The sequence below is a fragment of the Petaurus breviceps genome, unplaced genomic scaffold (genome assembly GCF_028583685.1).
Source record: "Petaurus breviceps papuanus isolate PSGF00001 unplaced genomic scaffold, PetGlider_PUasm1.0 183, whole genome shotgun sequence".
Taxonomy (NCBI): Eukaryota; Metazoa; Chordata; class Mammalia; order Diprotodontia; family Petauridae; genus Petaurus; species Petaurus breviceps.
This window is the reverse complement of record NW_027185791.1, coordinates 504,732-525,149: the sequence shown is the minus strand read 5'-3', so window position 1 is coordinate 525,149 and position 20,418 is coordinate 504,732. Positions and strand designations below refer to the sequence as shown.

General features: G+C 38.6%; 1 protein-coding gene and 1 long non-coding RNA gene across 3 annotated transcripts in view; one reads left to right on the top strand and one right to left on the bottom strand.

The window, feature by feature from the left end:
- EPB41L4A (erythrocyte membrane protein band 4.1 like 4A) overlaps positions 1–17,701 on the bottom strand; it is a 205,325-nt gene extending 187,624 nt beyond the window's left edge. Inside the window, exon 1 of the mRNA XM_069087776.1 lies at positions 16,271–17,701. Coding sequence (XP_068943877.1) covers positions 16,271–16,369 — 99 coding nt within the window. The 5' untranslated portion in view covers positions 16,370–17,701. The remainder of the gene's footprint in view (positions 1–16,270) is intronic.
- Positions 16,726–20,418, top strand: part of LOC138161035 (uncharacterized) — a 14,841-nt gene continuing 11,148 nt past the window's right edge. Inside the window, exon 1 of one of the 2 annotated variants that reach the window (XR_011168253.1) lies at positions 16,726–16,854. This is a non-coding gene — a long non-coding RNA (uncharacterized lncRNA). The remainder of the gene's footprint in view (positions 16,855–20,418) is intronic. The other variant, XR_011168252.1, reaches the window with a different exon arrangement.

Genomic DNA, 20,418 nt, shown 5'->3' with positions numbered 1-20,418 from the left:
ATTTAATCTTATTAGATTCAGAACAAAGTTGTAGCCTGACAATAGTCTTTTGGATTCTATTTCAGTCATGTAGTGTGCAAAAACCCTCCCAGTTTTGCGTCAATTGCAAATCTGATGAATATACCATCTATGCCTTTATCCAAGTTAATGATGACTGTTGCCAAGACATAGTTTTGGACCCACCTACCTGGGCAGTGTAGCAATGGGCATGGTACCCATTCTCCCTTTTCTCCTTCTCTCTGAGGTGGCTCATTAACCAACCCTACATTCACCCTAGTAGGTATGGAGGGTTTCCCAGTATGGAACTAGTCATGGCTACAATAATACAGCTATGACTCATTCTTTTTGGATCCTAGGGGTAAATGTGGTATCTAAGGAATAAATTCATACTATTCACCACCACAGTTCCTGAGCCCCCACTGGTGTGCTTCCCATTTTCATTTATTCAGTCACCATAATGCCATTAATTCTTAAATGCAAAATATTTAATCAATAAAAGGTAAACTCAGGAATAACCAAGCTATCACAGTCTACCTATAAACATGGGTTACACTCTCCCACCAATTCATGAAAGGTACATGAGTGGGGGACCCTGGACTCCAAGCTTTAATGTTCCTGGTGCTTTCAAAAATAGTCACTTATCTGTGAACTTCTTCCTTTTTGGTCTTCATCATTTTCTTACTGAAAGAATTTCTTCTGGTCTTGAGGATTGACAGTCACAAGTTCCTTTAACTTGCTGCCATGTTTAACAGAGTAATAAGGAAGTGTTACATTTCTTTAGAAATATACAGGTGTCCTAAAAGGATTATGACAGTTTTAACTTATTAAAGCTTAAATGTATATTATATATCAACAATGACATTGAGAATTGCAGAACTTCTCAGGTTGGCCAAGTCAGCTATTCACACAACAGAATTCTTTTTTTAAGCAAAGTTGCTTCCCCAATAAGCCCAGTTTGTAGTACAACAAATGCAAAACTTAAATATCCTTCTCTATTTCTCCCTCTCAAATCATACAGAAGAGTAGGTAACAATGTACCCCTGAGAAATTTACCTTCTTTAAAGTTGTAGGTGAAACTAGAGAACACTAAAATCAAAGAATTCTGTAGAGAGAAGCAGAATTCAAGTCTCTTCTAATCAACACTACAGATAGCTCTCTCAGCTGACCTAAGCTTTTCCAATGAGTTCTTCCTTCTCATTATGGGGTCAAAGTACTTAAGCTTCAGTATTTGACATTCCGTCTGAGTTAATTTCTGTAATATTAACTGATTCTATCTTGCCCTCTAAGGGACTCTCAAAAGTCTTTTCCAACACCACAACATAAAAGCACTGATTCTGCAGCATTCGGCTTTCCTTACAATTCAACTCTCACAGCCAGACATTGCTACTCAAAAAAATTTTGACTATATGGACCTTTATTAGGGGCAGGGTGATGTCTCTGCTTTTTAGTATGCTGTCCAGATTTGCCATAGCATTTCTTCCAGGGAGCAAGGATCTTTTAATTTCTTGACTGTTGTTACTATCTGTAGCAATATTTGAGCCCAAGAATATAAAATGTGACATTGCTTCCACTTCTTCTCCTATTTGTCAGGAAGTGATGGGACCAGTTGCCAAGATATTAGTTTTGGGGGGAAGGGGTTTCTGTTAAGTTTCAAACCAGCTTTTACACTTTTCTCTTTCACCCTCATCAAAAAGCTTCTTAATTCTTCTTCACTTTTTCCCACCAGAGTGGTATCATCTAGATATCTGAGAACGGTGATATTGCTCTCTGTCACTTTAATTCTCGCTTTTGATTCATCCAACCTGGCATTCTGCATGATGTCCTCTGCATACAGGGGGTGCAGTGGATGGAGTGCTGGGCCTGGAGTCAAGAATACTGATTTTCCTGAGTTCAATTCTGGTCTCAGATACTTATTAGCTATGTGACCTTGGGCAAGTCACTTACCCCTACCTGCTTTTAGTTTTCTCACCTATAAAATGAGAGAAGGAAATGGTAAACCACTCCATTATCTTTGCCAAGAAAACCCCAAATGGGATCACAAAGAGTTGGACATAACTGAATGACTGAAATGATGGAACAACAAATCTGCATGTAAGTTAGATAAATAAGGTAACAATATCTAGCCTGGTTGTATTCCTTTTCCAATCTTAAACCAATCAGTTGTTCCATGTTCAGTTCTAACTATTGCTTCTTGACCCACATACAGGTTCCTTAGGAGACAAATAAGATGATCTGGTTCTACCATCTTTTGAGGACTTGCCACATTTTGTTGTGATCTACATGGTCAAAGCCTTAAGTGTAGTTAATGAAGCGGAAGTTGATGTTTATTTTTTTCTGGAATTCCCTTGCTATCTCCCTAATTCAGCAAATGTTGGCAATTTGGTCTCTAGTTCCTCTGCCTCTTTGAAAACCAGACTGTTCTGATAATTCTTGGTTCACATATTGCTGAAGGCTAGCTTGGAGAATCTTAAGCACAACCTTGCTAGTGTATGAAATGAATGCAATTGTTTGGTAAATTGAAAATTTATTGGCATTGCTCATCTTTAGACTTGGGACATAAACTGTTATTTTCCAATCCATAGGCCACTGTTGAGTTTTCTAAATTTGCCAGAATATTGAATACAATACTTTAACAGCATCATCTTTTAGCATTTTAAATAGCTTACTTGGAATTATGTCACCTCCACTAGCCTTATGGCTAGCAATGTTTCCTAAGGCCCACTTGACTTCATTATCTAGGATGTCTGGTTCTAGATCAATAACCACACAGTTGTGGTTATCAGTGATATTAAAACCTATCTTGTATAGTTCTTCTGTATATTCTTTCCATCTCTTTTTAATCTCTTCCATTTTTCATGGCTCTACCATTTTTGTCTTTTATCACACCCATTTTTGTATTAAACATTCCCTTGATATCTCTAATTTTCTCAGAGGCATCTACGTCTTTCCCATTCTATTGTTTTCTTATATTTCTTTGCATTGCTCATGTAAGAAAACCTTATCTCTCATTATTTTCTGGAATTCTGCATTCATTTGGGTATATCTTTCCCTTTATACTTTGCCTTTTTGCTTTCCTTCTTTGAACAACTATTTGTAAAGCCTCACCAGACACTCATTTTGCTTTCTTGCTCTTCTTTTCTTGGGGGGATTTTTTGGTTGCTGCCTCCTCTACAATATTTTGAACTTCCAATATAGTTCTTCAGGCACTCTCTCCCCCAGATCTAACTCCTTAAACTTAGTAGTCATCACTTCCACTTCATATTTATAAGGGGTTTAGGCCATACCTGTATAGTATGATGGTTTCCTTACTTTTTTCAATTTAAGTTTTAATTTTGCAATAAAAAGTTCATGATCCTCTGAGCCACAGTCAACTCTAGGTCTTGTTTTAACTGATTGTATAGAGTTTCTCCACCTTTGGCAGCAAAGTATATAATCAGTCTGATTTCAATATTGATATCTGGTGATGTCTATGTGTAGAATTGCCTTTTGGATTGTTGAAAAAAGATGCTTGCTATGACCAGTGAGTTATCTCGACAAAATCCTGCTTTCATTTTGTACACCAAGGCCAAACTTGCCTGTTATTCCAATTATTTTTTTATTTCCTATTTTAGTATTCCAATTCCCTATGATGAATATGACAACTTTTTTGAGTGTTATTTCTAGGTGTTGTAGGTCTTCATAAAAATTGATCAACTTTGACCTCTTCAGAATCATTGGTTGGAGTATAGACTTATATCACTGTGATATTCAATAGTTTGCCTTGGATTTAAACAGACATCATTCTGTCATTTTTGAGATTATACCCCAGTACCCTTTTCTTGACTATGTGGGTTACTCCATTTCTTCTAATGTCTTCTTGCCCACAGTAGTAGATGCAATGATCACCTGAGTTAAATTCACGCATTCTCCTGTCTATTCAGTTCACTGACACCTAAGATGACAATGTTTAATCTTTCCATCTCCTGTTTGACCACATCCAGCTTACCTTGGTTCACAGTTCTTACATTCCAGGTTCCTGTGCAATATTGATCTCAACAGAACTGGACTTTCCTTATGTCACTACACATATCTGCAGCTGAACTTCCTTTCAGCTTTGGCCCAGCCATTTCATTAGTCCTCAGAAATACCAGTACTTTTCCTCTGCTTGTCCCCAGTAGTATGTTGACTATCTGATGACCTGACAGGCTCATCTCCAGCTGTCACATCTTTTATCATTTTAATACTGTCCACGGAGTTTTCTTGGCAAAAACGCTGGAGAGATTTGCCTTTTCCTTCTCCAATGGATCACCTTTTGTCAGAACTCCCCATTATGACCTGTCCATCTTGGGTAACCCTGCAGGGCATAGTTTATGGTTTCACTGAGCTATACAAGCTCTTTTGCCATGACAAGGCAATGATCCAATAGAGGGTGTGGCCTTGGGCAAGTAATTTAAGCTAATGGGACCTTTTTTCCCTCTTTTAAAAGATTAAAGGGATTATATTAGAAGACTCCAATGGAACTTCTAATGCTAATGTTATAATCCTGTGATTCATAAACACAAATGCCTATTTGAGAGTAGAAGAAAGAAGGAAAAAAAGATCTGATTTTTTGGGGGGGTTCTGGCCTGACTTCATCTGATTAATATTTATAGTGCCAAAATTTTTTATTCTTTTTTTTAACTGATAAAACCTCTAATAAGCTATTTAATGGCATAGCATGTGATCATTCCTTGTAGTACCATATCTTATGCTCAATCTAGCTGTGAGAATAGCAGAAACCTGGCAACAGATCCGAAAATAAGGCATTTACTGTGAATTACTTTTTTGACAGGAGTTATACATATTCATTTCCAATCAAACTTTATATGTTGTTTTTCCTGATTCTAACAGTTATTCTAGTTATACTGTAGATATTTTATTTGCCTAAAATTTGTTGGTTTTCTTCACAGTGTAATGCTTGTCCAAGGTCACGTAGGTCATGAGACTCCAAATAGATGGAGTCAAAGGCTGTATACCTGTGATTCCAAATTCTGGAGAATATTTTGTCCACTACACCTTTGCTATGCCTCATGAAAATTGCCATCCTCTGCCATATAAAGTTTAAAACAATTTTTAATTTACATAAAAAGAAACAAATAATGCTCTTTCTTTGAGCATGTAATAGGAAATTTCCATTACCTGAAAGCCCTGGAAATGACTAACAATAATATTATTTCACAAATCTTGGGCTAAGAGGCAATTTTATTTAAAAGCTAATGGGTTTCTGGCTTGCTGGTTTCATTAATTCAATTCAGTGCATGTAGGGGGGAAAAGCAAGTGTCTCATTCGTTTCTTTACTACACTGTTATTCTTTAAAAGACTAAAGTTTGCTAGTCTTATCGATTAAGATACTGAAGAAATTAGTAATCTATTACACATTTGTGACAGTAAATTTGAAAACTAGTTAATTCATAATCAATCTATGTTCCTTAAAAATCTTACTAGCCTAGATGGCAAAAGGTTCAAGGCTATATCCAAATGTATCTTACTGCCATTTTCCCCTACTATAGGGGTGAGGAATCTGAGACCTCAAGGTCACATGTGGCCCTCTAGGTCCTCAACAATGGCCCTTTGACTGAATTCAAATTCAAGGTCATGGCCCTCTAGATGCTCAAGTGAAGCCCTTTGATTGAATCCTAGAGGGCCACATGTGGCCTCAAGGGTGCAGGTCCCCACCCCCCACCCAGTATAAAGAATCTACAAAGGATACCCCCTAATTTTTTTAAATCAACAGAGAAAACATTTCTTAAAGTACTAAGAACTCAATCTCAACCTTCACAAAAACCCATACTTGAACAAACATCTGATATAAAGCAGAAAACAAATATATAAAAGTTCTTATAATACTTAATCACCAAAGGCTTTAATCTTATGTAAACTTTGGTTTTTTTGGCAAAATACTTACTTGGAATAGGGCTAAACCTAAACACAATCTATAGAGGACTTCCTGTATTAAAAGCCCATATCATACACAAAGACTATAGGTTACCCAGGTAAATCTAATCTAAATGGCGAATATTTTCTAATTTTATGTTTTTACTTTGAGACTTACTTTGAACATTATTATTTTCTCTATATTTAATTACATTCTTTTAATGAATTTAAGCCTCCTGGCCTAGATGAAGTACATCTCAGTTACATAAGAGACTGGTATAGATACATGATTCTCACAATACAATACAATAAACATTTGCTAATTATAAATTATGTTCCAGACACCGTGCTAAGTACTAGAGATACAAATAAGAAAAAGTCAGTCCTTTCCCTCAAGAAACTTACAAGCTAATTTGGGAAAATAATACCTAAAAGGAAGCAGAAAATGAAATAAGGGGGTGCCCTGCTCTGGGAACAAGACACTGGTGCAGTTGAAACCAAAGCAGCCAGCGGAAGGTAGAAGAGTTGTATGGAAATTCTATTGTTGTTGAAGCCTTTTGTTGTTTGCTCCATCATCTCCAACACTTCTTGACCCCATTTGGGGTTTTCCATTTCCTTTTCCAACTCATTTTACAAATGAGGAAACTGAGGCAAACAGGGCTGTCACTTGCCCAGGATCACATAGCTAGTAAGTGTCTGAGGTCAGATTTGAACTTAGGTCTTTGTAAAAAGTTTTTTTTTTGCTCCACCCTCAATAATAACAATAACCAGACTCCATCAAAGGGGCATTGATGAGATATGAGTAGCAAAGTTGAAGCAATCTCCACCATAATGAATTTCCTGGTAATAAGCTTATCCTGGAAGGTGGGGGTGTAGGTTGGGTGTGGAAAGATGATGTTGATGGAATCAAAACCAAACAGATTAACTAGTGAGAGTGCTGAATTACTTGCAGTGGGTTTTTTTTTTTGTTTTGTTTTGAGTTCAAAATTCTTCCTTCCTCCCTTCCACATCTCCCTCCCTGAGATGATAAACAATCTAGCATAAGTTATACATGTGCAGTCATGTATAACATATTTCCATATTAGTCATTTTGATGGAAGAAAACTTAAAAGAGGGAGATAGAAAGAGAGACGCAGGGAGGAAGGAAGAGAAAACAGTATGCTTCGGTCTGTATTCATATAATAGTTCTTTCCCTGGAGTCAGCATTTTTTTCATCATGAATCCTTTGGTATTGACATGGATCATTGTTTGCTGAGATTATCTAAGTCATTCACAGTTGTTCATCATAAAATATTGCTGTTACTGTGTACAATATTCTCCTAGTTCTGCTCACTTCACTCTGGATCAGTTTATGTAAATCTTTGCAGGTTTTCTGAAATCTTCCTTATAATTGTTGAGGTGTGAAGGGGGGTTAGGTAGAGAGGTTCAAGGACCCCTCAAGGACTGAAGTACAGGAGAGGATCATCTGGTATGAATTCACAGACTCAAGCAATCTTTAAGTCAAATTAGCATAGGTTTATTATTATTTCATTATGCTATTAGAGATGGCAGAGCTTGGTAAGGAATTTACAACTTAACAGAAATGATGCTAAAGCTTTTATAGGAAAAGCAGATATGCTAATTAGGTGATAACTTACAACCTTGGTCACAGTTGTCATTCACTACTGAAAACCAGGGGAAAGGTTTCTCAGCGGTGTCTGTCATGTCTGTAGCAAGATAGCATCTCCCATGTCACACAATCAATTCCAAAGTTCTTCAGAGAGACCTTGAGAGCATACTTGTATCTGCTTCTTTTGGCCACCATGTTAGTGCTTGCCTTGTGTGAGTTCTCCATAAAATGGTCTTTTAGGCAGGTATACATTTAGCCGTTCAAACAATGCGGCCAAGTCCACTGAAGTGGTTTGAAAGCTTGGCAGCTTACCTTGAGAAAGGACCTCATTGTCCAGTACCTTATCCTGCCAGGTGATCTTCAGATTCTAAGACAATTCAAATCAAATTATTTCCAAAATAATTGTTTACCTTAGAGTTAGTAGGGAGCCAAACTCTACTGGCTCCCTACTGACTCTACAATAAACAATTATTTTATCTTTATCTCATGCTTTTAAATTTTCTGTTGCAGTATTTACAATTGTTAGCACTTCAGTACATGGAATATTATTTATAAATAAGTAAATGTATCTACATTTGGATACACACTCAAAATTGTTTCACTGATGGGTACCTGATCAAAAAACTTTGGAGTCCACTGGGTTAGAACACAGGACTGAATCGAACGTGAAACCAAGAGGCACAAACATAAAGTCTAACATTGTTCAAATAATAAATGTAATAGTACAAGTGAGAGAACCACAGGCTTACTGTGAGGCAGTCAAATAAGCTGAGGTAAGCATGGGCTGCAGTAAGAAGATCAGAACTTTCAGGAAGAAGGTGATAGTCCCTCTTTATTTAAGTGCTGAGTTCAACTTGTTTTCACCACAGTTTAAGAAGAGCATTGATAACCTGGAGAACAGCCAGATAACCAGGATGGTGAAGAGCCCTGACCTTATTCCTTAAGAATTATCATTAGAATGTAGGCTCCTTGAGGGCAGGGACTATCTTTTGACTATTTTTGTATCTCCAGGGCTTAGAACAGTGCCTGACACATAGTAGGCACTTAGTAAATGTTTATTAAATGATGGATCTGAAAGAATTAGGGATGTTTAGCATGAAAAATAGAAGAGGGATAGGGAAAGGATAACTGGAGTTTAAGTACCTAAAGGGATCTTATATAGAAAAACAATTTTGTTCTTCTTGACCCCAGAGTCCATGATTTCATTTAGATGATGTAAGGAAAAATTCCAGCTGTCCCTTACAACACTGAAATTCTGGATTAACTAAAGTAAAAGACTATTATGTCTCTAGAATAAAGAAAATATTCTGAATTTCAAAACGAGTCAATGGGAAAATGTAATTTTGTTTGCAGAAATTCATTTTATAACTTATTTTCTAGGAATCCATTAAAGGTGGTTGTACCTCTATGTGTGCTTAGCTAGTGGTTTGGGGGAACAAATCAAGAGTAATTATATATTTTCAAAAATGGGAATTATCTTTGTTCAATATGTCACTGTCTCAATTCAGTAAAATCGAACGGTTCTTGATTACTTCTAAGATCAGCCAGAAACTCCTATGCATGGCATTTCAAACTCTTTACAACATGGTCAAAATCTACTAGTTTGGTTTTACTATATGTTAATCCTCTTCACACACATTATAGTCTAGTCCAACTGAGCCCTTTTTGTTTCTCACACTGGACATTCCATTCCCCATCTTTGTGCCTTTCACACTACTTTTCCTCTATTCATGAAAGATATGCCCTCTTCTTCATCTCTTAGAATCACTTATTTCCATAAAAATTTAGCTTAAAAGCCACCTACACGAAAGCTTTCCTGATTCCCTTAGCTCCTGGTACCCTTCCTAACTACCCCTCCCCCCCACTCAATTAAAAAAAAAAATAACTTGTATTTGTTCTCTTCTCTTCCTTATTTCCTATCACTCAGATGCCTTCTACCACACCTCTTTTATCCCTATATCACATGAAGTGGCCATACTATTTACCAAGGCTACTTCTACATCTTCAAGTGATCCCATTCCTTTCTATCTCCTCCAACAGATTGCTTCTTTTGTCATTCCCACTCTATCACTTACTTTAAATTTCTCCATGAGTCCTTACTCCTCCTACTGCCTACAAACATGATTATTTGTCTGCCATCCTGAAAAAACCCCTCACTTGATCTTTCTGTCCTATATCTCTTCTGCCCTTTGTATCTTCCTACATCTCTTCTGCCCTTTGTAGCTAAACTCCTTCAAAAGACCATATATGATAGGTGATTCCACTTTCTCATCTCTCACTTTCTTCTTTTTTTCTTTGCTTTTTGGAGGGCAATTGGGGTTAAGTGACTTGCCCAAGGTCACATGGCTAGTTTTTGTGTTGTGTCTGAGGCCGGATTTGAACTCAGGTCCTCCTGACTCTAGGACTGTTCACTTCGCTTACAATCCAGCTTCCAAAACTGCCCTCTCCAAAGTTACCAATGGTCTCTTAGTTGCCAAGTTCAGTGGCTTTTTCTCAATCCTCATTCTTCTTCACCTGTCGGCAGCCTTTGACACTGCTGATCGCTCTCTCCTCCTTGATACTCTCTTCTCCCTAGTTTTTTGGACACTTCTCTATCCTGGTTTTCCTCCTTACTTATCTGATCTCTCCTTTTCAGCCTCCTTTGCTTGATTCCTTAGAAGGATCACACCCTCTAACCATAGGGATCCCTCAGGTTTCTATCCTGGACCTTCTACTTTTCTCCCTAGGTGATCCCATCAGTTTCCATGGATTGAATTACCATCTCTATACTAATGATTATCAGATCTACTTATCCTGCCCCAAACTCTGCTCATCTCCAATCTTGCATCTCCAACTGCATTTCAGACATCTCAAACTGGCTACCCAACAGACATATAAACTCAACATGTCCAAAAGAGAACTTATTATCTTTCCTCCTGATACCCTCCCCCCATTACTGTAGAGGGCAACATTATCTTCCCACTCCCTGAGGCTCACAACCTAGGAGTTATTCTGGACTCCTCACTACCTCTTATCTGCCCACCATATGCAACCTGTGGCCAAGACCTGTCAATTTCACCACCAAAACATCTCTCAGATATGCTCCCTTCTCTCCTCTGACACTGCCACCATTCTACTGCAGACCCTTATCACCTCACACCTGGACTATTGCAATAGCCTGCTGGTGTGCCTGCCTCAAATCTCTCCCCACTCCAGTCCAACCTCTATCCAGTCTCCGAAGTAATTTTCCTAAAGCACAGGTCCAACCATGTCATCTCCCTACTTGTTAACTCCATTGGCTCCCTACTTCCTCTAAGATCAAATATAAAATACTATTTAGCATTCATAGCCCTTCATTACCTAGCCTTCTCCTACCTTTCCTGTCTTCTTACACCTTACTCCTTGACACATACTTTTCAATCCACTGACACTAGCCTCTCAGATGTTCCATGACAAGATACTCCATCTCTTGATTTTGGCATATGCTCTGTGTCCCCAAAGTCTGGAACACTCTCCCTCCTCAACTTAGCTTACTGACCTCCCTGGCTTCCTTTAAGTTCCAACTAAAATTTCATGTTTTACAGGAAGCTATTGCCAATCCCTCTTAATTCTAAGTGCCTTCTCTCAGTTAATTATTTCCTATTTATGCTGTATATAGCTTGTTTTGTATATATTTATTTGCATGTGGTCCCCCCCATTAGACTGTAAGCTCCTTGAGGAAAAGGACCGTCTTTTTGGATCTTTCTGTATTTGCTTACCAAAGTGTCAGGCACACAAAAAATAATTAATAAATGTATATTGATTGTTTTGTATGGGAAGTAGGGTATTACAATGAATAAAAAGCCTGTCAGGAAACTGGGATTCGATCCTAGGCATTGACACATACTGGTAATATGACCCTGGGCAAGTCACCTAACCTCGTAGTGTTTTAGACAATTCTCTATGGCTATAAGTTGCAAAGAAAGTGTCAACTAGTTTTTAAAGAGGGAATTTCCTCACTCAGGGATTCCCTATAAAATAAATCCAGGGGTCCAGGCCCTATCCCAGTTGTAAAATTATGTATGTATGTACATGCTGTCACTACTGATAAAATAGTTACAACATAAGGGTAGAAACTGTTGCATTTTTATTTTGGATTACCAATTCTTAATTTAAACCCTATGTGTAATGCCATGCACAGAAGCTTTCCAGAAGAACTGCTACTGTGAACAGCTTTTTTTAAGGTTCTGATTACTCAATACAGTGATCACTCTATTTATTCCACAGAAAAGGCAAAACATCCATGGAAAATCAAGGTACAGCATAATTCAAAATAAAGCATTCACCATATTTCAACTTATCACAGAAAATCACAATATAATATTCACAACATAGTTTCAAAGTAAAATAGTCACTCTTAAGTTAACTCAATCAGTCACTTATCAGTAGTATCAAAGTACAGAGTCAAAGTCTTCCACTCTTGGGGCAAAGTCTTGATTAACTCAGTTAGTCACTAATCCGTAGTCTCAAAGTCTTCCACTCTTGGAGCAAAGTCTTGATTAACTCAATCAGTCAATAATCAGTAATAATAGTCAAAGTACTCAAAGTACAAATCAGTCACTTATTCAGCAAAGTCTTACTAAGTATCATACATAAAACCCTCCACCCCTTAGGTCACTAGTAAACTATAATTTCATAATTACTCAGTACCCAAGGAGAGGTATTTTCATCTTGACTTGGGGTCTGTTCTCAGATTCCCTGGATCCCCTTCCATGGTCCCAGATTCTACCTGGATTCCCCAGACTGTCACCTGGGTTCAATGGCAGACAGCTCCCAGTTCCTTGATCAACTCTCTGGGCAGGTCCTGTTCCACACTGAACTTCACAGGGTCTGGTCCATGTCATATCCTTCACCATTTCTGCTCCAAGGAATTCAAGGCTCAACCAAGCCACAAACAAACACAGTCTCAGCATCCTGGTCATTCTTCAGTCACCTGGGCTCCTGGCTCCTGGGCTCTGGGGCCCCTGGCTCTGGATTCCAGGCTCCTGGGCTCCTGGCTCCTGGGATCCTGTTCAGAAGAAGCTCCACCACCACAAGTTCTCAGGACTCAGTTCTCCATTCTTCTGTAGCTGTTCTGCCACCAGATCTTGGTCTCAAGGTAATTTTAAGTGTGACTCTCTGGGGCTTTTCTTATATACACAGTATTACCTATGTCACTTCCTTCATCCAACTTCCTGTTATGTCAGTAACAAGGGGACAGGAGTTCATACCTTCTGTTCCCCCAATCAGAGGCTTGATCAGTTACTAAGTGTTAAGTACCTGCTACTTTTGCAAACACAAAAGGGATCTTCAAATTCAAAATTACATAACCATTACACTATGTCAATAATCAAGTTTTACAGGAAAAAAATACTAAAAGTTGAACAATTCACAAGGTTCTCTTTCAGCTTTTTTAAACTTACTGCCCTTTGCATCTAAGTGACAGTACATCACTACTTTGATGTAAGCATATTTATTCAATAACTATTCAAGAAATCATTAAAATTCACTTTTTTGAGGGAAAATGTTGTTAATTTTAATTCAAATGCTGTTCTACCCACAAGATGTAGTTTGTTTTCAAAACTGTGAATATTTGGAAATCCTTTGAAAATTGTCGATTCCTGTTCAGAAAATAAAGCTAAATCAATTCATATAGTCATTAGTTTTACTTTGCCTTATAATTGCTAAATTATAATCACTCAATAATACTAAGGCATTGAGGTATAAAGGCAGCTGGGAGGTATAGCAGATAGAGAAGACTGAGCCTAGAATTCAAATCCAGCCACCAATACTTACTAGCTTTGTGAAGCCTTGAGCAAGTTACTTAACTTGTTTGCCTCAGTTTCCTCAACTATAAAAAGACAGATAATAATAGCACCTACTTCCCAGGGTATCTCAGATACTTTAAAGTGCCAGCTAGTTATATATTTTATCATGTAAATTATGTATTAGAAAACTACAATAATGATTCTTAGCTCTTAAACTTTAAAATTCAGTCAATTAATAAGTTAAGCAAATCTAGCAAAAACATTAACTACAGTTTATTTACAAAATAAAATAGGAGAGAAATTGAAGAAAATTTGTGTCAATCTACAGGAAACAAATATATTTCTTAAAGATAACATGCCACACATAGGTAGGTACTTAGTAAATGCTCTTCATGGCAGTAATATAACGTGTGTTTTATTTCAGCAGACATTTGTGTTAAACATATGGCCATCAGAATAATTGTGACATTCTTTTGTGATACTCAAATGAGCTAAGCCTTTTGAGAAGTGATTACTTCTAACAAAAGCCTGCTTAAATTATTGTTTACCTATATGGCATATATCCAAATTTTGCAACAGCATTACAAAAGAGTTTATTGCTTTTGAATCACTATCCAATTTTCAAACTGTTTGCTGTACAAGATAAGCATCGTCAAGTTTTAAAAAGCCAATTATGAAATCCAGTGTTAAACGCATATTTCTTTCACAAAATTATTCCATTAGAACAAAGCCCTGTGTTTCTAATCTGATTTATGTATATATATATATAATATATGTTGTAATATATTTATATTTATATATATATATATGATATGCAGTTTAAAAAAGTTAACACTAGAAAATTTGAGACTGGAAAAATGTCCATGTTGTTTCTGTATCAGATACTCTAATTTTTTAGCCTTACAACATAAGAAAACATTAGCACTGTCAGCACCCAAAGGGTTGTTGATTTTGTTTATGTATTTGTTAGGTCAATTCAGAAGACCACATAGTGTTTCTCCATCCTGGCAAGTCAAAGTTTTCTGTTTCTGCACAAGTGGCATGATCTTCTTTGAAGCAGAAAGGAGGTTTTACTACCCAAGGAAATCTATTGTATTGGACTTAAGAGTAACTCCATGAAATAGTGTTCTTTACCTTTGCTTTAGTCACTATAGCAACAAGGGATAAGATGTTCTTAAATTGTTTTGTGCCAAAGAACAGGTTAATTTAATGAGTTATCACTACTGACTGCAGCTCTTTTTAAAGCAATAATAACATCACATCTATTAGATTTGAATCCTAAATACTTTTTAATGATAATATCAATGCTAAGATGTTTATTAGCACTTAGAAATAATTTTCCACAAGTATATATAAAACCAGTGAAAACAGTATTGATTTCCTGAGATTCAAAGACTAATTCTGATGCCCTAAAAACCTGAAATTTTCATTTCTCAGAAGACAATTGTGAGAAAAGTTGATCTGTTCTATTGAAAAATGAGCGTTTCTTTCATCAAGACAATGCTATCCTATTAGGTGTTTCAAAACTGAAAGAGAAAATGAGCATTTATTCTGAGTCATATAAGACTAGTGAAGTAAAAAAAAATAATGGTTTTGGAGAATAGGATTTAAATCTGGAAAGCACCTTAGAGATCATATAATCCAACTCCCTCATTTTTAAGATAAGGAAACGACATCCCAGAGAAATTAGGTGAATTCTGTAGGTTTTATAGGTAATGAGAGGCAGAAGTGGGATTTGCATCTAGGTCCTTCACACCAAATCCACTGCTGTTCCTGATTATACCATACTGTAGCCTAAATTCAAATCCCTGGCTCTTCCACTTAATACTTCTTAGGGCAGACCACTTCACCTCATTGTTCCTCAGTTTACTCATCTGTAAAAGGGGTGGGGGAGTGTGTTAAAAAAATTCTTTTTAAGGTTGGGGCAGTTCTAAATCCTGGTATATCCTAGATTATATGTAATCTCCAACAGACCAGGGACCATACCTTTTTTAAATTTTGTATCTCATACAATACCTAACACAGCCCAGTAAACCCAGCATACGATAGGCAATTAGCATTTGTTGAACTTTTTAAAGGCTATTCACAAGCATATAGCAAGTTATAAGACGCATGAAAGGTAAGTGCAAGAGTTTACAGCTGACAGCCATAAGGATTCATCAATACTAATGAAATAAGTTTCTGTTTATATTTCTTGTATGTCTGGGTTTTATAAATTTTAACAGTGTAGTAGTTGCCTTTCAATGACATACAACAGAAGCAAAGTTTTGTTTCTCTTTTAAAACAAACCGGGAGACCAGCCTGGGAACAGCACTTAACTTAGTAAAGAATTCACGAACTTGACACACAACCTTGTGGCACAGGACCTCTTATTTTACAGGGAAAACAAAGGCTCAGAAGTTAAGTGACTGGTCCAGGGTCACACGTGTAGTAACCATCAGAGGCGTGTGTATGTGTGGGGTGGGATTAGATTACTTGATGAAAGATTAATATTTTTGTATGTTCGATACTTAGGTTACCACACTTGTATCCCAGGCAACAAACTAACAACAACCCAGTGTGTACTGAGAATGACTAGCAAGCAGGCCTAACAATAAATTCAGAGAGAAAGAAGCCATGACAAAATAGGTTAGAAGTAGTACCTTTAACGTGTGTGTGTGTGTGTGTGTGTGCTATGTGATGCATGCTAAATGCCCGCGATTCCGTTTCTTTAGGGGAGGCGCACGTGTTTTATATAGGATGCCATTGGCATTTTTCATAGGGCAGCAGATGGTTGGTACTGCCTGGTAATCCAATGTTTGCACCATCATTTTTTTCCCTAACTTAGAAACGAGAATCAAAATTAAACCTTTCTTGACACGGTCATCAGAAGGTTGTGAAGAACGGTCCCCACAACACCGTATTTCCCACTATCCACCCATCTACCCTTCCAGGGCTCTACACCAGACAAAACCCTTTGAGGACAAGTGCCCAGGGTAATGTAAACAAAACCTGCTCGGCTTACCTTGATCCCTTGCTGTTGGGTAGTGAGAATTAACTTTGACTCATCCAAGAGCAAAACTTCGCAATAAAATTCTTCCTGGACGGCACAGAAACAGCCCATGTCTGCTTTTCACGTCTTCTGGAGGAAAGAAAGAAAACAGAGGCGGACTACCGAGTCACCCCCTCTCTACAAGCAAGGCTCTGATCTGTATTATCTAGTGCCAAGACAGAAAGGGGGGCAAGTAGCTCCTAGAGGATTTGCCAGTTCACAGTCCACAACAGACCCCAAGGACTGGTTAGGTCCTCCAGGTCTTGGGAGTCAAAAGTCACCAGGGGACCCAGAAGCTTCAGCTGAATTGGACGGCCGAGACAGACTATCCCCGCACATCCTGGGTCTCTAGCAGCTCTCTTCTGAAGTCGGGCGAGGAGGAGGAGGGGCGTGGGGGGACGGGTGAGAAAAGCCTCTCCTGCAACCCTGGGAAAAACCAATGTCTCATAGCACTTGGGGAGGAGGAGAGACAAGAGCCGGAGTCCGTCGCTGCCCTTTCTCTTTCTCTCGCCTTCCACTTCCAGGACAGACAGCGAGGTCTGCTTCACCTGACCCAAGTGAGTGAGTCCACCCGGGCGGGCGCCGTGTGCTCCTCCTCTGCCTCACATAATCCTCGGCCGCCGGGGCTCGGGCTCCCGGTTTCCGCCCCGCCCAGCGGCGGCCCAGCTGCCAGGGTGGGTTCACCTCCCACTTAGGGACAGAGAATGGAGGGCGGGAACTGGAGGCCCGTGTTTCTTTTGTGTAGGGGACACCTTTCAGGCAGAAAAGGGAGGCGTCCGAGGCTGCAGGAGAGAAGGCTAGGGGTAGCGCGGTTGGCCCAGCTCAGGTGTGCAGAGGACTCGTCCGGAGCAGGCTTCCAGGTCACCGGCCTCGGGAGGGCTTGGCACAGACGAAGGGCGGGGGGAGCTACGCTTGTCGTCTGTCTGAGGAGCTCAAGTGCATGGCCCTGTGCCAACCTGCTCTGTCCAGGCAGGAGAAAACCTCCCGGGCGCTCCGTCGGGCAGAGCTCGCGGACCTGGACCCCGGGACGAGGGAGCCAGCTTCTGAAGGACCTGCGGCTGTCCGACTGCCCCCGGGCACAGCACAGCGCCTTCTGCCTCCCTCAGCTTCTCCGGGGGGTAACCCGAGAGCCAGAGGTGCGGGGGGACCGGCCCGGGGGCAGCCCTGGAGGCTTGCACGAGTTCCTGGGGAAAGTTCTCTTCCAGGCGAGGAGAGGGCGATCCCAGGAGCCAGGGGCCCTCCCGCTGGGAAGACCAGCTCAGGGTGCGAGCCCGGGGTCGTTCTTCTTGCAGCCCCAGAGGGCCTGGCTGGGAGCGGAGGACAATGAGTGAGCGGGTGGTCGCTCGCTAGAAGGCAAGTCCGCAGCTGAGAGCCATGAGTCAGTCGGCCTTGTCCCATCTAAGCCTGCGCTCCAGTTGGGTTCCAGGACGGGTCACTTGTTCAGTTGCGACCGTTTCTAGACGGTGAAGACTAGACTAAAGCAGAGGGGCAGGGTCACTGTGAATAACGCTCAGCACTGCACCCCAGCACTCCACGCCCTTCCAGCCTCCAGCAACAATCCTGGACCCGTGGGCATACTAGCTCTGAAGCAGCAGTGACCCCTGGTGGGTCCTGTAATCCGGCAAAGACTGGAACAGGTGCAATTTACTGATTAAAACAAACGTGTTGGAAGCAAGTTAACAAATAATCAGAGCTTTACGGGAGTGGATCAGGTGGGCAAGGGAATTCAAAAAACGTGCCTCCTAACGTTTCCGTAGTTAAATAGTGCTAGTTTAGCTAAATGTGTGGTCAGTAATGTAAAGGCATTGAAAAGAAAAGTGATGATGGAAGCGTTTGCCACTTTTAGCAGTTTCCTGCTATAGTAACTAACAACAACAACAAAAAAAGGCCTAACCTTTGTTTAGGAACATTTGACTCATAAAATTGAAAAGCATCCTAAAGACGCATTATAAAACTGCAAACTTTTGCTTGTGTTCTGCCTTTGGAAAATCTCAACTATCTTCCGTCACTCAATTTCTGTGAGTTTTAAATTTATAAGCAAAACCTGGATCCATGCAATAGGCACTTTGTTTAGAGCAAAAGTTTTGCCAAACTCTAAAGCACAAATAGTCACTATAAATGATATTTGTTCATGCTTTAGAGTATAAGATCTGGCTTGTTTTCTATTGTTTTTCTATTACAAAGTACTATGTCCAATTATATGAGAATCATATCAGAAACTTATGTAATAATTATATACAATGTCTCTAGACAACAGAAAACTCAAAGTCCTTGGGGTTTTTTTTTAGGTATTTGTTTTCAAGGTATTATGTTTTACTGTCACATGCTTTAAATTCCTATAATTTTTTCATTTTTGTTATCAGTAGGGGAAAGAGAAGAGGAAATACAGTTGCAGAATTTTCATACTAATAATATAATTCTTGGAAGAAGTAATATTTATTTCTAATGATGATAACTTATATCATTGAAGAAAATTTAATGAGCAACATTGTTTTCATTGACTAATAAATTAAGGAGAGTAAACAAGAAAGTCATATGATTAGGTCAAAGATAGAGTTTCCTTTTAATGAGTGAGTTTGGGTATAGTTTTCTCTATCCTAAATAATTAACTGAGTGGAACAAATACAGCAGAGGAAAGTCACTGTATAACAGAGAAACAAATCAAGAAAAAATAAACCATCTTCTTTCAGGAAAGAAAAATCTGGTTTTTCTCTAACATATGAATAGCATAATGTATCCTTATCTACCGTGTTTTGATTTTAAACACTGAAAAAAATATTTGATTAATGAGATAGTTTAGGACAGTGACTATCCACACTTCCTTCAAGATGTAACTTACATAGGGGAGCACCTGCTACATGAAGCCCTTCTTCATTCCAACTGTTAGGGTCCATTCCCACTAACTTGTACTTACTTTGTATAAACACACATATGCACACCCATATATCATACATATATATCTGTATATACATATATATGTACATTTTGGGTTTTTTCCCCAATAACATGTAAGTTCCTTAAAATAGAGCTTGTTTCTTCTTTCTGGATTTCTATTTCCAGTATCTATCAGAGTGCCTAGCCCTTGCTAGGTACATAATAAATCTTAGCTCATTGATTGGTTAACTTTAGTTTGATTTATTTAAAACTTGTTACTTGGCATAGTGGTGTAATTTCTCTTAAAATTTTTCAAAATTTTAGTATTAGAACAAAACCTGGTGTACTTTACCATCTACTGTCCAATCAAAAGTTGTATGCAATTGTAAGATTATACATTTTCTCCATCAATGAAGACAACACATTTTGTATCTAACAACCTTTTCTGATGTGCTATGTAAAAAGTAGAAGTGACATTATAGAAAAAAACAAGTTTGAAAGAATGATTAGGTTATAGAAGTATACACAGAGGAGGTGTATGCTGGGTAGGACACAGTTTAAATAGTGTTGAGAAACTGATTTTCAAGATAGATGAAAGGGGAAGCCTACTGAATGCTTGAAAAAATCATACTTTCACTAAAAAAAGAAATAATAAAGAGAACATCAATAACTACTGACCTCTATGCCTACTTTGCCTTTTATAAAATCTTTGTGAGAATGAATAATTAGGTTTTATTAAAAGCCAGAAGGAACAGCAGAATGACGCTGACAATGATTATAACAATTTTACAGAACTTTAGCCAAGTTAAAAATTAATCACCACAACATGGAGACCAAAACAGCCTAGAAAACACCTTAGTCAGAAAACATCCAGCTTCTTTGTGCTAGGAGCAACATTTACTATTAATAAGGAAACTGGAAGTTTCCTGATAGGTTAGTTTCTTCCCCTAAATTAGTAATGAAATTATTGACCATCTGGTGATGTCCACATATAGAATTGCCTTTTGAATTGTTGGAAAACTGTTTATTATGACCATTGAGTGATCTTGATAAAACTCTATTAGTCTCTGTCCTACTTAATTTTGTACTCCAAGGCCAAACTTTCCTGCTATTCCAATTATTATTTTTTTATTTCCTACTTTAGCATTCCAGTCCCCTATGATGAACATGGCAACCTCTTTGGATGTTATTTCTAGAAGATGTTGTAGGTCTTCATAAAACTCATCAGCTGTGGCCTCTTCAGTGTT